General features: G+C 45.6%; 1 protein-coding gene across 4 annotated transcripts in view; it reads left to right on the top strand.

The window, feature by feature from the left end:
• The window catches only part of LOC130282792 (uncharacterized), an 83,058-nt gene extending 64,672 nt beyond the window's left edge, over window positions 1-18,386 (top strand). For 2 of the 4 annotated variants that reach the window (XM_056531530.1, XM_056531529.1), the window contains exons 8-13: window positions 1,087-1,146; window positions 3,201-3,275; window positions 3,346-3,429; window positions 11,293-11,515; window positions 11,603-11,762; window positions 13,187-14,525. In XM_056531530.1, coding sequence (XP_056387505.1) covers window positions 1,087-1,146; window positions 3,201-3,275; window positions 3,346-3,429; window positions 11,293-11,515; window positions 11,603-11,762; window positions 13,187-13,901 — 1,317 coding nt within the window. In that variant the 3' untranslated portion in view covers window positions 13,902-14,525. Of the gene's footprint in view, window positions 1-1,086; window positions 1,147-3,200; window positions 3,276-3,345; window positions 3,430-11,292; window positions 11,516-11,602; window positions 11,763-13,186; window positions 14,527-16,987 lie in introns of those variants that run through there. The other 2 variants (XM_056531532.1, XM_056531533.1) reach the window with 2 other exon arrangements.
• Window positions 18,387-19,963: the final 1,577 nt, after the last annotated feature.

Raw genomic sequence — 19,963 nt, 5'->3', positions numbered from 1 at the left:
CCCTCACATATAATTCCCACTGAGGGGGCAGGACATAGGGCATTATATGTGAGGTGCACAGGACAGGGGGCATTATATATGAGGGGCACAGGACAGGGGGTATTATAAGTCAGGGGGGCTTTATACAGGCAGGGGGAGAGAAGCAAGTGGCGGTGGCCGTCTCTGGCACCGCAAAAGCCGCTACAGTTCATTGATTTAAAGCGCCCGATCTGCAGCGGCTTCAGGGGGGGTGGGGGGAGAGAAATAGCCGATAATTTATACCGGAATATCGGTATAAATTATCGGCTATCAGCCTTAACCTCCACAGATTATCCGTATCGGCCCTAAAAAATCGATATCGGTCGATCCCTAGTTTGAATCACCCCCCCTTTTCCCATTTAAAAAAAAAATGTAAACAAAAATAAACATGTGATATCGCTGTGTGCGTAAATATCCGAACTATAAAAATATAACGTTAATTAAACTGCACAGTCAATGGCGTATACTAGAGATGAGCGAACTTACAGTAAATTCGATTCGTCACAAACTTCTCGGCTCGGCAGTTGATGACTTTTCCTGCGTAAATTAGTTCAGCTTTCCGGTGCTCCGGTGGGCTGGAAAAGGTGGATACATTCCTAGGAAAGAGTCTCCTAGGACTGTAATCCACCTTTTCCAGCCCACCGGAGCACCGGAAAGCTGAACTAATTTATGCAGGAAAAGACATCAACTGCCAAGCCGAGAAGTTCGTGACGAATTGAGTTTACTGTAAGTACGCTCATCTCTAGCGTATACATAAAAAATAAATTACCAAACTCCAAAATTGCTATTTTTTGGGTCACTTTGTATACCCTAAAAAAATGATCCCTCACACATCCCCAATCTGAGCTTTATGGCACAGAAAGAATTCTCTCCTCAGTAAAAGACACATGAAAGCTGCCTGGAGAATGCAAATAAGCACCTAAAGGAATCTCAGACTGAGAAACAAGAATCTTTGGTGTGATAAAACAAAGATTCTTACATCTTCATTGACAGAAAATAATTATGGTTCTTGGGATGTAAATAATTATGTAGAAATTCATTCTAATTTTGAATATTTTAATTTGTCAGGAACCAAGCCCAGGAATAACTACTCCAGACAGCTCCTCAAATAGTGAAGCACCAGAAAATGTAAGTTTTCATATATGCCAGGGAATTACCCACAAATACTTTTGTGCAGAGAACATACCGGTACTATAGAACTGTGTAATAGAAATCCACATATGCATCTTATATAACCCTCAGCAGCAAAGTAGCAAAAACCACCATGCTGTACATACAGTGTCCACCACAGAGCCGCACAAAATAGCTACCCAATTAATCTTTCCACTGCAGAGACTCTGCACAGACACAGCTACTAATTAGGCGCTATCACTGCACGGACTGGGGTCTCTGAGGTGCTTAACGCGTAAATCATATAGTAAAATAGCACACACACGAGAGAAGGAATAAATCACGGAGCCCTCACTGTTAGAAGGATTGCTCTTATCTTCGTCCTTTATTTCGCAGTTGCATCTGCATAGCAGGATGGGGATAGAAGTTCACATGTGGGGGTATTTAAACAGCGGGCAAAGGTCCATATTGCTCTTTGTGAGGCCCCTTCATCAGAGCATGACCACTGCTGCCAAAACCCCTCGTTTGTTTACAATGGCTGGTTCTGCAGGAGACATCGGCATAATCTCTAATGTCTGGCGTTAGTGGTAAGTCTCCGGCTGATAGCAGCTGGAACTCACCTACTACGAAGCAGTGAGGCCAACCACGATTTTGTCTCCGGTTTAAAAACCGTACTGCAACTGCATACGTTTTTTTTAACATGGACGTCAATGGGAAACGCACATGCATACGTTTCCATACGGGAAAAACTTATACGTTTTTACTTTGCACATGCGCATTTGAATCCTAAAGTCCCCACCCAAGACCCCTCCCATTAAAAATGGACAAAATTTTCAAAAACTTATGTTTTTTTTTTTTTATAAAAACTGACAGAACTGTATGCACTTTTAAAAACAGTATACTGTTTAAAAACGCATACGGTTTACTTTTTTCCATACTGTTCCATCCGTTTTTTTGCCATACGGTTTTCTTTAGAAAAACGGATTGAAAACAGTATGGCAAAAACGTAGTGTGAACCCAGCCTTAGGCTGGGTTAACACCACGTTTTTCAAATACGGTAACCGTATACGGTTTTCCGCAAAAAAACGTATACGACCGTATCCAAAACCGTATGCATAGAGAATGCATTGTAAACCTTATTCCAAATGTTGTGTACGGTTGCATCCGTTTTGCCTCGGATACGGTTTTTCCGATTTTTCAACCGTAGGCAAAAACGCTGTCGACCACGTTTTTGCCTCCGGTTGGAAAACCGTATGCGAACCGTATGCGGTTCTTTTAACATTGTTATCTATGAGAACCGTACACAGAATTTCAGAATACGGTTGCACGCGGTTTTTCTAATCCGTTTTTGGAGTTGACACATGCGCAGATTGGAATTTCAATAGAACAATAGTAACTTTATTAAATTGCTGGAAAACTAATTCCAACAAAACCGTTGGCAAAAAGTGATGCAAAACGGATAGAACCGTACGGGGAAATACGTTTTAATTTGGAGTCATACGGTTGTATAAGGTTGCATACGTTTTTTGCCATACGTTTTTTAGCAGAAAACCGTATACGGTAACTGTATTTGAAAAACGTAGTGTGAACCCAGCTTTACAGAGGAAATTCTTTTATTTTTGAATTTCATTTTTGTCTTGTCCATAGTGCTCTCTGCTGACACCTGATGCCCGTATCAGGAACTGTCCAGAGCAGGAGAAAATCCCCATAGCAAACCTATCCTGCTCTGGACAGTTCCTTACATGTACAAAGGTGTCAGCAGAGATCACTGTGGACAAGACAAAAAAAATTTACTCTGTAGCATACAGCTGCTAAAAAGTACTGGAAGGGTAAAGATTTTTTTAATAGGAGTCATTTACAAATCTGTTTAACTTTCTGGCACCAGTTCATTTAAAAAAAAAAGTTTTCCAGCGGAGTACCCCTTTAAGGGAGGGGATCAGCATATTCGTTTGTGGGCGCTTATAATGTTACAGTTTATCCCTGTGACTTACCGTATATGTTAGTAATTTAATTGTTCCAAAATACTAAGTTACATGCTATGAAATTAAAGTATATTTTATTTTCTGTTGCAGCAAATGGATTTGACCAGACACATGGTGGAAGAGAGGGGACTGAGGCATTCGCAGATGCAAGAGGAGGAATCTCATGTAAAATATTAAATAAATATAAATTCTGACATTTATTTATTTTTTATTTAATCTTTTATTTATTTAACAGATTAATGTTCAAAGACCAAAAAGACGCAAAGGAGTGCGTTCCTCTATGCAAAGCAGAAGGAAACGCACTAGGGGTCCAGCACGCGTAAGCGTTTGTTTTTGTTTTTTCTTATTATTGCAAAGCTGCTGTAGCCTTAGAAATGTTAATTTCAAGGAACCATCTATTAATTTCTTTATACATTCAACAACCAACGTTAGTCTGTTGTCATTTAACAAGGCACCAGAAAAATGTTTGTATAATTTTCTAAGTTCTATAACGAAATTATATAATAGAATAATTAAAATAATGCAATAAATATATAGCATTGTCAAGTATTATTGCCTGGTGGTGTATAAAATAAATGGACCATGTAACTCTGTGTGACCTATATCTGCAACACATGTGGGAACTCAATGGCCCTGATTTACTAAGAGTGGAGTGTAGTTTTCTTTGTGGGTTTTGTTTCACGACAGGTATTTTCCCACAGTATTTACTAATGTTTCCTACATTTTGCACTTTTCCTTACATTTTGCTTTTTTTACAGAGCTCAAATCTACCACATTTTCTAAAATGTTGGGAACACGCCCCACCCTTTTCAGTGGCCCCTTCTGGCGCAGACACAATTTGTGGCACAATGCAACTGATTTTGGCACACAACCCAATAGTATATAGTGAATCAGGACCAAATTGTCATGCCCGGAACATAGCCTCGTGTGAACATAGACATAGAGGTTATGAGATTACTAAAAGACAAAATTGATGAAAAACAATGTAACCTTTTATTATTCAAATGCTGAAAAAAAAACCTTAAACATATAACACCATCATAGGAGAAAATAAAGTGGTAGAGAAGATGAAAGACAGGGGAGACAACAACTGTCCCTGATAGACACTCTGGATACTAGTACTAAACACATGTCCTGACATGGGAACATGTCTGGTAAAGGAACCTAGCCTAGATACCCTGCGTAGTCCCTAGTTAGATAGCAAAAAGGGAAAGGGAGAGGTTAGTAAGGTAGGCACACAGTCTAAATCCTTGATTTGCATGAGACTGGGCCCTGTTCAGGAAAACCTGGGGGAGGGAGAGTTTAAGGTCCAACCACTGGGATCAGACTCCTAACTCCCAACCTGTGTATAGGGGATACGTTTTTCAAAACAAGAGTATCCAGAGTTTTTTATGGCCTGGTGTGTCCTGAATACTTTATTAGGCTGGGTTCACACCACGTTTTTGTAATACAAATCCCATACACGTTTTCAGTTTGAAAACCGTACGGAACCGTATTGAAAACCGTATGCATTGACTCTCCATTGAAAACCGTATGCCAAAAGATGCATCTGGTTTTGTCCGTTTTGCATCCTGTACGGTTTTGTCACTTTTTTTTTTACCGTACCCAAAACTGTAGCCTACCACAGTTTCTCATTCAGCTCCATTGGGGGACACAGGAACCGTGGGTATATCTTGCTGCCACTAGGAGGCTGACACTAGGCATACAAAAAAAGAAGTCGGCCCCTCCCAGCAGGGTATACCCCACCTACTGCCTTAGAGACACTCAGTTTTAGCTTTGTGTCATAGGAGGCAACACGGTCCTGGATTGCTCCAGGCCTGGTCTTTTTATTATTTTTTAGAGTTAGTGTTTAGATTTTTTTCTTCTTTTTTATTTTTTCTAGGTAGGGGCGACAGGAGCATGGCGCTACCTGTTTCCCCACATGCGACTGAAGGGCACGGTTCCATACTGTATGGTCCGTTAACCCTTCCTCGCCACCGGCCAGCACCAGGTTGTACCTTGGGTCCGGGTCACCTATTGCCTCTGCTCGCCCAGCTTAAAGAAGCCTGGCATGATGCAGCAGGCTTAGTCTGGCGAAGACTGCTGGGGACAGACCTTCTCAGGAGGTAAGTATACCTCCATATTCAGGTAAGTTTTCCCTACACCCCTTACCCCTCTCCCCTCTCTATCTCTAGGGCTACCCCAAGGGGAACAAGTATTTATTTGGGGGGGACCCCTTATGATGTGGGTAAGGACAGTGAGGGGACCTTTACTTGGACAGTCTGTTCTGTGACAGCCCCCCCGGACGGCATTGCGGCGTCCAGTTAACTATCCGGCAGCTGTTCCCGCAGTGGAGGCGGCTGCCGGCTCTTCTGTCGGGGCGACGTGTTCGGACGGGACCAGGCCGCTAATCTCCGCTGATTCCGGCAGTCGTCCTCACTGGGAGACGGCTGCGGGCTTCATGTAAGGGCGCATGGTGTGAGCGGGACCAGACCGCTGCTTTGTCAGCAACTTAGCCTGGTCCCGGCTGAGTGTGGCTCCACCCCGCGGGCGGTCGTCTGCTTCCCCGGCAGCCGTCCCCGCAGAGGGAGACGGCTGCCGACTTCACTGTAGGTCTGTTCGGCCTGGTCCCGGCCGAGTGTTGCTCCGCCCCTTCCCGCGCTCTGTGAGCGCCAAATCTTGGCGCCGGCACAGGGAGGGCTGATTCAGCCTATCAGGTCCAAGCTGTCTCAGCCTCTCTTGTGCTAGCGCGCGCACAGTAGCTCCTCCCTCAGGTTACGTGACAGGAGCCTCCTCTAATCACTTTTGTTCCAGTGCTGGTCTTCTCACATGCTGCTACACGCTGCTCCTGTGGGTCTTCCAGATCTGTATTCCAGCCGGCTGTCCTGTATCCGAAGGTGTGGGGACGTCAGACTGGAACCTGGGTGAGCTAATTCCAGTTCTTCGGTCACTAATTGGCTGTGCTTGGCAATGTCTACCCCCAGCATTGAACCTTCCCTCAGACAGGCAGCCCCTGCCTTGGTCACTTACTATGCTTGTACAGGGTGTAGGGTTAAATTTTCAGGGGGTTTGGCTGTACCCACTTGTTCTGCCTGCTCTTCCTCCCGCCCTACTACCCCTGCCCAAGATGCTCCTTCGGGGTCTGTGGCCTCTGAACCGGCCCCGGTTTGGGTGTCTTCCCTCTCACAGACTATCTCAGACCTGCCGCAGGTTTCCAAGGAGGTGGCTACAGCCTTAAGGCAGTCTTCCCTACGTCCCCCTCGGGAAGCTAGTTCGGCATCTACGGACCGTCGACGCTCCCACAGGCGTCCATGTTTTTTTTATCCTGACTCCTCTCCTGAAAACAGGCGCCGCTCGCGCTCCAGATCCCCCGCTCCTAGGCGGCATTCCCGGTCACGTGACTGCTCTCCTAGGGGCCGTTCCCCGAACCGCCATACTAGATCCCGTCACCCAGATCAGGAACCTCCACTAACCGTTCCCGATATCGGGGTGAATTGGCGGGCTCAGAACCTCATTTGGATTCTGAAGAGCTGTCCTCAATGTCTGACTTGGTGGATGGCCTGGTGTCTGCAGTCAGGGACACTTTCCATCTACAGGACCCTGGACCCTCGGACCCTGCTCCTGAGGTTTCCTTTGCCCGTACCCTTCGTTCTCCTAAGTTTTTCCATTCTCATAAGGAGTTTGATGTGCTTCTGGAGACCGCCTGGAAGCTTCCGGAGAAGCGCTTCCAAGGCACTAAACGGTTAAAGACTTTGTGTCCATTCCCTCAGGACCTTATCGCTAAATGGACCGTTCCACCATCTGTGGACCCCTCAGTCTCCAAATCCACCACTCTACCGTTGGCGGATGCCGCTTTCTTTAAGCATCCCGCCGACAAGCGGGTCGAGAATTAGCCAAATACGCATTTGAAGCCGTGGGATCCTCCCTGCTTCCAGCCTTCTCTTCCACCTGGGTTGCGAAGGCCTTAGCGGTGTGGGCTTCTCAGCTCCGTCAAGGTCTGTTGTCCGGGGCCTCCCCGGATGATCTGGCTGAGATTGCTCGTCAGGTGTCAGACGCAGGCGAATATTTATGCCAGGTTTCGTTGGAGTCTGCTCGCTGTGTGGCTGTCGCGTCTGGCAACCTAGTCGCCATTCGTCGCTCCATGTGGCTCAAAGCTTGGAACGCAGATTCGGCTTCCAAGAAATCTGTGACGGCAATGGCCTTTACTGGCGGTCGCCTTTTTGGGAAACGGCTAGACGACATAATCTCTGAGGCTACGGGAGGTAAAAGTTCTTTGCTTCCCCAGAACAAGGCTCGCCGCACTGCGGCTCGTGGGGGTTTTCGTAAGTCAACCTCCTTTCGGTCCTTTCGCCCCCTGGGTCAGGGGCGCCAGGAAAAGTCGAGCCCATCGCAGGGTAGGCAGGGCCCGTCCTTCAAACTTCGCTCCTCCTGGAAGCAGGATAATCGCTCCAACCGATTTCCCGCTAAATCAGGAACCCGCAAACCTGCCTCAACCTGAAGGGGCGCCCCCACCAGGGACACCGTCTCGGGTGGGCGGTCGCTTACTTCTTTTTCGGAACATCTGGTTGGCACAAGTCCAGGACTCTTGGGTTCGGGACGTCATCTCCGATGGTTGCCGTATCGAGTTCGCTTCTTTTCCCCGGGATCGTTTTTTTCGATCTCAGCCTCCTCGTTCACCTGCTCTGGCTGCAGGTTTTCATTCTGTAATTCGCACTCTGCTACAACAGGGTGTTATTGTGCCCGTTCCACCTCAGGACCGTTTCAGGGGTTTCTATTCAAACCTCTTCATGGTGCCCAAAAAAGAGGATTCAGTTCGTCCGATTTTGGACCTGAAACTCCTCAACCGGCATCTTCGCCTTCAACACTTCCGTATGGAGTCACTACGGTCGATCGTAGCATCCATGGATCAGGGCGAATTCCTGTCTTCAGTGGACATTCGGGATGCGTATCTACACATCCCGATTTTTCCTCCTCATCAACGTTTCCTCCGCTTTGCCATTCCACAGGGTCACTTTCAATTTGTGGCTCTGCCCTTCGGCCTGGCCACAGCCCCCCGGGTTTTTACCAAGGTCCTGGTGGCTGTCATGGCCATTCTCAGGTCCCGGGGGGTGTCTGTCCTTAACCAGCTTCGGGTGGCTGATCAACGAGGAGAAGTCCAACCTTTCTCCCTCCCAGTCTCTGGTATTTCTGGGCCTAAGGTTCGATACCGGGAGTGCCCGAATCTTCCTCCCTCCGGACAAGCGGAGTGCGCTGCTATCAGGCGTTCGTCACTTGAGATGCCCGCATCCAGTGTCCATTCGTACTTGCATGGCATTGCTGGGCAGGATGGTGGCAGCTATAACTGCGGTCCCGTTTGCACAGTTCCGTTGCCGTCCGCTTCAGTGGGCTATTCTGTCTCTGTTGGACGGATCCCCCCTGTCCTTGGACCACCGGATCCGTCTGCCCACCTCGACTCGCCAGTCTCTTCTTTGGTGGCTACACTCCCCCCTCCTTCAGAGCGGCCGCTCGTTCCTACTGTTGAACTGGCTGGTTCTTACCACGGATGCAAGCCTCCTCGGTTGGGGGGGTGTTCTCCTGGACTGGACGGTCCAGGGCCGGTGGTCACCTCGGGAAGCCAGGCTTCCTATCAATGTCCTGGAGATCCGGGTGATATTCCTTTGTCTCAGACACTGGGAGTCTCTTCTCCGCGGTCGCCCGGTTCGCATTCAGTCCGACAACGCCACGGCCGTGGCGTGTCTCAATGGGGCACACGCAGCAGTGCCGCCATGACCGAGGTGTCCAAGATTTTGACCTGGGCGGAACGCATGATTCCCTCCATATCAGCGATCCACATTCCGGGGGAGGAAAATTGGGAGGCGGACTTTCTAAGTCGCTCATCTCCCGATCCCGGGGAGTGGTCCCTTCACCCGGAGGTGTTCGAGTCCATTTGCCGTCATTGGGGGATTCCGGACGTGGACCTATTTGCGTCCCGCTTAAACCGGCAGGTTCCAAGCTTCGTGGCAAAGTCCAGAGATCCTCCAATTCTCCTCCTTCCCCAAGTCCTCAGGAAACTCAAGGCGGAAGGCGTTCCGGCCATTCTAGTGGCCCCGGATTGGCCGTGCCGATCTTGTACGCCGACGTGGTTCGGCTTGTGGCGGACGTTCCCTTCCGACTGCCAGATCGCCTCGATCTTCTGTCTCAGGTCCTCTTTGCCACCCCAATTCACAGTCACTGCGTTTGACGGCATGGTGGTTGAAACCGCAGTATTGAAGGCTCGCGGTTTCTCATCTGCGGTTATTCGCCCTATGCTCAGGGCACGTAAGCCATCCTCGGCAAGGATCTACCATAGGACTTGGCGGGCTTATTTTCGGTGGTGTGAGGCCCGCTCTCTTTCCCCGGTTCGTTTTTCTCTGCCGAACTTTCTGGCGTTTCTGCAGTCAGGTCTTGAGACGCGCCTGGCTCTTAGTTCCCTTAAGGGTCAAGTATCGGCGCTGTCTATTCTTTTTCAGCGGACTCTGGCTTCTGACTCATCGGTTCGCACCTTCCTCCAAGGAGTTGCTCACGAGATTCCTCGCTACAGCTCTCCTACTCCCCCTTGGGACTTGAATTTGGTTCTGAGTGCCTTGCAATCCGTTCCGTTGGAGCCTATCCGCGATATTTCTCTCTGTTTCCTTTCCTGGAAGGTCCCCTTTTTGGTAGCTGTGACCTTGATCCGTCAGGTGACGGAATTGGCAGCTCTTTCTTGTCAACCTCCCTTCCTCATTCTTCATCAAGACAAGGCAGTACGTCAACCGGTTCCTTCTTTTAATCCGAAGGTGGTTTCGTCTTTTCATCTGGACGAGGATATCGTTCTCCCTTCCTTCTGCCCTGCTCCGTCTCATCCTTCGGAGCGTTCTTTCCACAATCTGGATGTGGTACGAGCCCTACGAGTTTACCTCAAAGCCACCTCTTCTTTCCGACGGTCAGAATCGCTGTTTGTCCTTCCGGAGGGCCGACGCAAGGGTTTGCCAGCTTCTAAGGCCACCAACTCCAGATGGATCCAGTCTGCCATTTCTGAAACATACCGTTCCAAGGGGAAGGATCCTCCCTTCCGGGTTACGGCTCACTCCACTCGCTCTGTAGGGGCCTCTTGGGCGGTCTTTAACAGGGCTTCAGCCCTACAGGTGTGTAAGGCGGCTACTTGGTCTTCGGTGCACATGTTCACCAAGTTTTACCAAGTGCACACTTCTGCATCCGCCGACGCCTCTTTAGGGCGTAAAGTTTTGCAGGCAGCGGTGGCTCTGCCGTCCGCTTGATTCTGGATTACATGGTTTTCCCACTCCCGGGGACTGCTTTGGTATGTCCCACGGTTCCTGCGTCCCCCAATGGAGCTGAATTTACACTTACCGTAAAATCTTTTTCTCAGAAGCTCCATTGGGGGACACAGCTCCCACCCTGTGTTGTTAGTTGTGATCTGAGTTTTGGTCGCCTGTCAGTCTGTTGGTTTGTAGTTTTGACTGGGCGCCCTCTGGACTATGTATTTTTAGGTTCCTCCTATTGCTTTGGGACTAAAACTGAGTGTCTCTAAGGCAGTAGGTGGGGTATACCTTGCTGGGAGGGGCCGAATTCTTTTTTTGTATGCCTAGTGGCAGCCTCCTAGTGGCAGCAAGATATACCCATGGTTCCTGTTTCCCCCAATGGAGCTTCTGAGAAAAAGATTTTACGGTATGTGTAAAAAATCTCCTTTTTTGGTGAAAAACCGTATTGAAACATACGTTTTTTTTTTTAAACATTGGAGTCAATGGGAACTGTATAGAACCGTATATGCGTACGGTTCCATCCAGTTTTCACTATACGGTTTTTGACTTTGCACAGTTTTTTTGGAATTTCAATCAAAGAAGTGAAACTTTATTCATAATGGAGGGAAAGTTAAAAACATATACTTTTTTTCTTCTTAAAAAAACGGATGCAATCGGACATCATTTTTCAACCATATACGGATTAAAATTTGTACACTCGTTTTGATACAGTTTTGAGGAATCCTTTTTTTTTTTTATCAAAAACCTGATACGGGAACTGAATAGCAAAAACGTGGTGTGAACCCAGCCTTAAAGGTATGAAAAACTCTGTCTTGGTGGTCCTTTTTACCTTGATGGAAACTTTAATGGTTAAAAAATAAAGGATACATTTTCAGTGGTTGCACAGATTTCCTCTAAAGCATGTACAATTTTTTTTCGCTTTATAGGTTCATTTAAGGCCCTCAGAAGAAGGAGAGGAAGGCGATGAATCCATGCCATACATTAATAATGAACATCTTATTACTATGGTGGAGCATCGGCCACCACTGTGGGACAAGGAAGACCCCCAACACTCTGACTTATCTGTGACTCGGGGTCTTTGGCTGGAAATTTTTGTTGCTTTACTTCCAGACTTCATTGAAATGTCATCCCAGAAGCAATCGAATATTGGTAGGTCCTAATAAGAATGTTGTGGGGTTTTGTAAAAATATTTTTTTTTCCTTTCAATAAAAATCTAATTGCTTTCTATTTGAATAGGCTTATTTATACAGAGGAGGTGGCGGTCCTTCCGTGACCGCTTCATTCGGGATCTCCGGATGGATTCTAATGTGCAAAATGGCTCAGAGCCTATTAGACGGACAGAATACAAATTTGCTAAAAGACTGCAATTCCTGAGGAAGTGCTTTGAGCAACGACAGTAAGTATATCTTGTATTATTAGGGCTCATTCACACTACGGAATCTCTGGAGATTTCCTTCAGTAGCCAGTGTTTCATAGATGGCAATGCAATGAATTTCCAAGCGGATTTGGCTGAAAGAATAAACGTTCATTCTGGGATCCGGAATTTCCGCCACAGAAATTTTGTAGAAAACAATGGGAGGATGCTGCACCAAATTGGGGTTCTAATCGGAAAGTACGTAGTGTGAATGGGCCTTTAAACTAAAATGACGTATTATGACTAATAATGTTATACACATATCCACAGGAATTACATGCAGGAGTATTCCATCATGTTTTATTTCTGTGGAAAAAATGCAGATTGCTGACAGCAGTGCTCACCTTTGTACATATACTGTCAGATACAGTTAGAGTATCTGTGCATTAAATAACCTGCTGCTCTGTTCATACTCCATGATCAATGAGATTGTAGTGACGATCATTGGATGAAGTATAATTCACTTACCACGTTGTCGTGACCAAGTCATCACACATGCATTACCTATCGTGTAGTTGGGAAAATGTCTATTGTTCATGAATAAACCAAGGGGTTTCACTAGATTTTAAGGGCAGTAAAAATAGATTGGTGCTCAGTAAAAAAAAAAGCTTACACACTGGCCAAATGTTGAGGGAATAAATGATAACTATGGTAGTTTTTGCTCCTGCTCACTTATGAATGCAGGAAGATAAACTGAAAACCAAAGAGCTTTTTTCCTATCTACATCCTCTGTGTTAGCAGCAGTGACAGGGAATAAGTTACTCAACAAACCAAAGTGTAGAGGAAAGAGAAATATAACTGGTTTCCTACGTGTTATATATGGTAAAATCTAATGGCCCTACAAAATATTGACACATTGGGCCCAATTTGGACATTTTCACTCACTTTTGTTGACAAGGTTTAGACATTAATGGATGTGTGTTAAAGGGTTACTCCGCTGCTCATCATTTGGAACAAAATGTTCCGAACGCTTAGAGCCGGCACCGGGAGCTTGTGACTTCATAGCCCCGCCCATTATGTCGTCACGCCCCACCCCCTCAATGAAATTCTATGGGAGGGGGCATGACAGCCGTCACGCCCCCTTCCATAGACTTGCATTTAGAGGGCAGGGCGGGACATCATGAGGGGGTGGGGCTATGACGTCACGAGCTCCCAGCGCCGATTCTAAGCGTTTGGAACATTTTGTTCCAAACGCTGAGCAGTGGAGTAGCCCTTTAAGTAATTTGACACAACATTAAACACGGTTTTACAGGCCGTGCACTCACTACTTTACGTTGTAGCAGAGTGTGTCATTTCTTTATCACAGGAAAAGATGTGAGGGATGCACTCACTTATATGAGATACTGTACGAACTTGTTTTGTATTTATTAGCCTCTATTTACCCACTATATTCAATGTTTTTTCAGAACCGCACATGGCAGCACAAGGGCTCTTCCTGAAGTGGTGACAGAAGAAGAGACTTCCAGGGAGCCATGTGCCACAAAAGCTGCCGAAGGGGTCAGTGACATTCCCCAGCCAGCACCTCCTTCAGCCTCAACATTTAACGCTCCATGCCGTCGTGTAAGCAGCGCTGTCACCCGGGTGTTACGGAGGAATAGAGCTTGTCGTAGGAATCAGAATGAACACGATACTCTGAAAGCTGTCATTGGGGATGGTTTTCAGAGACTGGAAGATAATTTCACAGGATTTAGGACTGAGGTGAATTTAAGATTCGAGCGATTGGATGGCAAAGAGTTGCTGGAAACTCTCAATGAATGTAGAAACTTCTTCCTCTCACTTGTTCCATTGATGGAAAAAATGACCCTGGAACAGAGGTTTCTTTGCAGGGAAAGAGTAACTTCTGTGATAAAAGATATTCTGTACCCCCCTCTATCTACTTTATTTCCCCACACATATTCCCATTCCCCATCCACTTCCTTTCCCCCATCAAAACCTCTTTCTTCTCATTCTTCACAACCCTCCTCTCATTCCCGTCCCCACTCACAGCCCTTTTCCCGTCATGTTCCTACTCCTGTGGAATATTTCTGGCCACGAGATTCTCTCACTCCTTTATTACATGCAGATAAAGAGAGTGACACGTGGCAAAAATCTTCCTCTTCGCCTGTTTTTAGGCCCCTATAGATGAGACAATATTTAACGCCTTCTGTATGCAACTAAAGTCTCCATCCTAAATTATTCTGCTGGTGTTGCCCTTTGTACATACAGGACATTGCTTATTATGGTCTGATTCAATGTTACATTCTGTGTTATGTTCCCAAGCTGTTCTGCTGATGTGGCCACAATGTCCATACAGGGCATCAGGTATCTTGTACTGATACAGAGTTACCAGTATTCTATTCGAGAAATGACTTCTCTTCTTCAGTTGCGGCCCCTATGTACACTTATCCTGTAGTGATTTAATATTACATCTTATGTCATACTCCATGAAAACACTGTCCTGCTGGTATAGCCACTATATACATACAGGACAATAGGTATAATGGGGGGGGGGGGAATTAATCAAGACATTTAGAAAGATTTTTAAATGGCTTTTTTCTGTATGTTTGTCGTGCAAAATGTTGCACAATTGCTTTAGAAACGTTTCCATGATTTTTACCCATTTAAAGCACTTTGTACAGTGGTCACTGATTTACTAAATGCGAATGTCAAACAAGGAAAAAAAAAACAGATTTTAAGACCAGAGTATAAATATAAAATATATTTCTTTATTTTCAAAATAACAAATAGTTCAATAAAATCACAAAATCACATATATATGACACAGGGGGCATAGAAGGAATGGGTACTGGGGGAGGGACTCCTGGACAAAGCCTGTACAACAAAACGTGCTGGAGCTGTGGTGTGGTGGGTAACTGGGGTTGGGGGACACTACCTTGTGTTGTATACCGTATTTATCGGGGTATACCACGCACCGGCCTATAACACGCACCCTTATTTTACCAAGGATATTTGGGTAAAAAAAGTTTTTTACCCAAATATCCTTGGTAAAATGAGGGTGCGTGTGTGTGCATGCGTATACCCCGATACACCCCCAGGAAAGGCAGGGGGAGAGAGGCCGTCGCTGCCTGCTTCTCTCCCCCTGCCTTTCCTGGGGTCTAGAGCCCTGCTGCCGCCGCTTCTCTCCCGCTGGCTATCGGCGCCGCAGCCCGTTCTCTCCCCCTGACTATCGGTGCCGACAATGGGGCAGCGGCGCCGATAGCCAAGGGGAGAGAAGGGGCAGCGGCACCCATTGCCGGCGCCGCTGCCCCGTTGCCTTCCCCATCCCCGGTTGCATAATTACCTGTTGCCGGGGTCGGGTCCGCGCTGCTTCAGGCCTCCGGTGTGCTTCCCCTGCGTCGTTGCGATGTGCTGCATGGCACTGCGCAATGACGACGTTATACGCCGATAAATACGATACTCTGCATGCTTTTTCCCAGTGATTAATTGTGAGCACATTTGCTGCTACACTCTGTCACTTTATACAGTATATCTGTGGTGGTTATTTTGGAAACATGACCCGGCAATTATAGCAATCTATGGGACTGTTCTCCCATTTGTGATTTATTAATGTAGGTCCGCTCATGTAGGCCCACCATTGTTCTATATACATTTTCCTTTTTTCTTTATTGGGTTATCTATCCCTTTCTTTTGCATGCATTTTTTACATGGGTATTAGCCCAATCAGTATCACCCTTCCCCCGGTACCCATTTCTTCTATGCCCCCCCGTGTCATATATATGTAATTTTGTGATTTTATTGAACTGTATGTTATTTTGAAAATAAAGAAATACTATATTTATACTCTGGTCTTAATCAGTGTTTTTTTTTCTTGTTTGGTTCTGTATTTGCATATCTATATACCACTAGACCATACATTTTCCTATGTAGCTTGGGCTTGTTCAGATAGGTAATCATTAAATGCCAATGTCGCAAAATTGTCGCATGATCCCAGAAATACAGTGGTCCCTCAACATACGATGATAATCCGTTCCAAATGGACCATCGTTTGTTGAAACCATCGTATGTTGAGGGATCCGTGCAATGTAAAGTATAGGACAGTGGTCTACAACCTGCATACCTCCAGATGTTGCAAATCTACAACACCCAGCATGCCCGGACAGCCGTTGGCTGTCAGGGCATGCTGGGAGTTGTAGTTTTGCAACATCTGGAGGTCCGCAGGTTGAAGACCACTGGTATGGGAGGTTATACTCGCATGTCCCCGCCTCTCCAGACCGTCACCGCTGCCCTGGATGTCGCCTTCCATCGCTGTCACCGCTTCCCCGGGGTGTCCCTAACGCTCCGGCAAGCCCTCTGCTTCCCCGGCATCCTCGCTCTCCGTCGCCGCCATCACGTAGTTACGCACGATGCTCCTATTGAATGACGGGACGGCGTGCGCAGCGACGTGATGACGACGATGGAGAGCGCCGACGATGCAGGGGATCCCGAAGAGGAAGCGCTGGATCCCTGAGGACAGGTAAGTGATCGTCAGCGGACCACACGGGGCACCGTAAACGGCTATCCGTTTATGCGATGGCCCCGACATACAAAAGCACCGTATGTTGATGCTGCCTTTAACATAACGATGAGAGGCCATCGTATGTTGAAATGATCGTATGTCGGGGCCATCGTAGGTCGGGGGGGGGTCACTGTAGACGATTTCTCAGATCAATTCAGCCCTGCCCTACATATTCTGTGTTACTTTTGAGTCGGGGTATATGCGACTTTTCACACAAAAGTCCAATGTCTGCACAAAATCTGCAACTTTTTTTTAGAAATTGCATCAGCAAAATTTATCAAAGTCCATGTGCCGTTGGATAAAGTTGGCACGTCTGCAACTATTACAGCCAATTTTGTTCTCTAAAATAGTTAAGAATTCACACCACTCTTTGTAAATGACCCCCAATGTGCTGATCCAGAATTGGCTTCTCTTGTTTTCTGGTGTGGCCAGAATGTGCATACAGAACAATACATATCGTGTACTGAACCAAGGTTAAAACCTATAGAATTGTGAGCTGCACACACCGTGTAAATACCTTACATTATTTATCCAGTACTATTCAGTTTCCATCACTGTTCTGCTGGTTTATATACTGTGTACATACAATTATATTGTACTAATTCTGAGTTACAAACAACCTGTAGATACTTTATATTATTATAAAATAGTTCTAGAAATAAAAAATCTATCTATTTAAATTTACCTTCAAGATTGTTTGTTTGTTTTTTAGTTACACATTGCCAAGTATTGAACATTTGACCAATTTGCTGAAAAGGGTGAAAAAGACCTTCTGCTCTGATATGGCTCTCCTAATGCAGCTTACATTTCCCATGATGTCTCTAGATCATCCTTTCTTGAAGCATACCTTCGTTGATGGTCCCGTGTGTGTCAGGGAAGTGTTATAACTGTGTAGTTATTCATTGTAAGGACTCCTCTAATGGACCTGGAGTTCAGTGATAAAATAGTTAAATGGGCACTCGCATAAAAAAATGTACTTTGTTTAAAAAAAATAAAAATGAAGTTTGTATTATGTATTATTTGTGTTTAAAAAAAGCTGCCACTAGGTGTCTCCCTACTTGTCCAGAACACATTTTCCCCCATCTTTTTCACAGACTTTGGACTCCTGCTGGCATGGCAGAAGTCCAAAAACAGGAAATTCTGAGGGGAGGTGTGCAGCCTTATCCAATCATAGCTCATCTCACACACTGAACTGCTCTGGGGTGTGTGTAGCAGAGTGAGGAGGGAAGTTCTCCCCTGTATGGCTTCAGATGATGTCACGCTTGCTGGGTAACGCCCCTTCCCAGTCTGTGAATCTGACTGACATTGAGCAGAAAACTAACAAATAATTTAAACAAAGGTAGGGGGTGGTTTATCAGGATAGGTTCAGTAAACTGGAAGGATTAAAAAATGTAACAAGATCATGAGAGGTACTCTTTAAGGCAGAAATGATATCCTCAGCAGATCTTTGTGTATTTGGGGTGCAAGGAGGAACAAGGAGGGTGTAGCTGGGTGGTGAGGGGAAGTATCTGACAGCTGTCAGGAAGGAAGTGATGATGGAGGGATTTAGGAGCTGTCAAGAGGTATTTAAGTGATGTTGATACCATCCTGTAGTTTACAGTAAGACTAGCCATATGCATAGGACTTGGCCACAAAGTAGGAACTCCTGATGAAGCCTCCATTGCTGGAGCCGAAACACGTGGGGTCTTTTCTCAACAACACAGGGGTCTTTTCTCAACCACACAGAGATGTAGGCAGTCCCGACATTCACAGTTACATATTTGGGTTCCTGAGCGGTAACTACTTTACAGACACAGACTAGTATTATTCAGTACTTATATTTATTTACACCTTTGCACTTTTTACACTATTGGTCTAGATTTGGCATCATTTATAGGGGGTATTTATTCTTTGTTATTGTGGACATTTTTCTAGTCTGAATTATATTACTATTTATTTGCTATAGTGACCCATATTTTGGAATTTGATTATTTCTTTTGTGTATTGTGGTTTGGGACTGCTTCCATTTGTCGTCAGGGGTTATTTGTTTCCCTTTGTGTGTGACTACATCCCTCTGCCAGTATGATGTGTTTTTAAATGTTTTTAATTGGTTGTATACTCTCCTTTTTTGGTAGCGGCAATATGTGTCATCAATAAAGTTATTTGTACATTCACACATTTTTTACTCATGGTGTGCATCTGTTTGGTTGCTAGCTTTTTTCTTCAGTTCCTTTTGTATCATGTTTTAGCAACTGTTTGCACCCAGTACATACCTATATGGTGTCAGGTGGTGCCCGTCCTTGTATCTATTTACAAAGTAGGAACTATTGTGACAAAAACATGCCAGACTTAACTGTTGCTGGTGGTCATACATAAGTAATTTACAGATTATGGTTGGCCAAAATTGATAATTATCTCAGGTGTTGTCCAGCCTTCGTCATCCACACACAAGAGATTGTTATCCTGTCCTGTACTGGCTGCCAGGTTCAAGTTATATGCTATAAATCAATAGCATTTATTAAAGGGATAAAATAAAAAATGCAATTACGCAATTTTTTTTTCTTTTTCTTTTTTTTTCTTAAACTCCTTCAATAAACGCTGTTCAAGACGCATTCGTTTGATCTCTAGATCACATAATTCACCATTGTGGCAGCAGCACCAGGTTCAAGGGGTTGCTTTGATTCTACTACAGATTTCTCTCAGGACAGGTTGCCCTGTTTCCTGCAACCCTCCAGGCATGGCAGCTGCCTCCCATCATGGTACCCTTCTCTTGGATTTAAGGCGATAATCGCTCTTCTTACTCACACAAGGTGAACGGACAATCTACAGAGACATCAATCTCTATTGGTTGTTTTCTCCAGTTAATCCTTGGGTAAAACACAAGGTGCTAGTACACGGTCTTTGTATTTTACTTCTCACAGTTCTGGGAGGGAGATAGATAGGTTGTACCAACCAGTCACTAATACATGGGAAAGAGAATTAGGTGTAACAGACCTAGAGGACTGGACAAGGGCCTTTCCCTTCACCCACAAATCTTCAGCCTCCTACAGACTCCAGAAAAATAACTACAGTGGTCCCTCAAGTTACAATATTAATTGGTTCCAGGACGACCATTGTATGTTGAAACCATTGTATGTTGAGACCATAACTCTATGGAAACCTGGTAATTGGTTCTGAAGCCACCAAAATGTCGTCCAAAAATAGGAAAAAGTGAGGATTAAAGAAAAATAAGTAGATAACTAATACAGATAAAGCAAATCCTTACATATAACAGTAAGAAAGATCTGCTGGGAGCTGTAATCACTGTCTATTTCATTGTTTTCCCAATAAGGGTGCATCTAGCTGTTGCAAAACTACAACTCCCAGCATGCCCGGAATTGTAGTTTTGCAACAGCTGAAGGCACCCTCTTTGGGAAACACTGGTTTATGTAGAGGACAGAAGCTTCTTCAGGGTCCTGTACAGAACACGCAATGTCCTAAAAAAAAAAGTAAAATGGAGCCGCCCTCACCTGGTGTCCAAAGGAGCAACTAACCCTGGCACAGGTAAAGAGTACAGAACATGTAATACCTCCCTGTACTGTAGGGGGCGCTACCAGACACCAGTGAGTGTATGCTCTTCATTAATACAGGGTTTTACCAGTGAATGTCCATTCTGATTGGTCGGTTCTTCCAGCCATTGACACGTTTCGCAGATTCCGTAGCATTGTAT

This window comes from Hyla sarda, chromosome 7, assembly GCF_029499605.1.
Source record: "Hyla sarda isolate aHylSar1 chromosome 7, aHylSar1.hap1, whole genome shotgun sequence".
NCBI classification, from domain to species: Eukaryota; Metazoa; Chordata; class Amphibia; order Anura; family Hylidae; genus Hyla; species Hyla sarda.
This window is presented reverse-complemented; position numbering and strand designations above follow the sequence as displayed.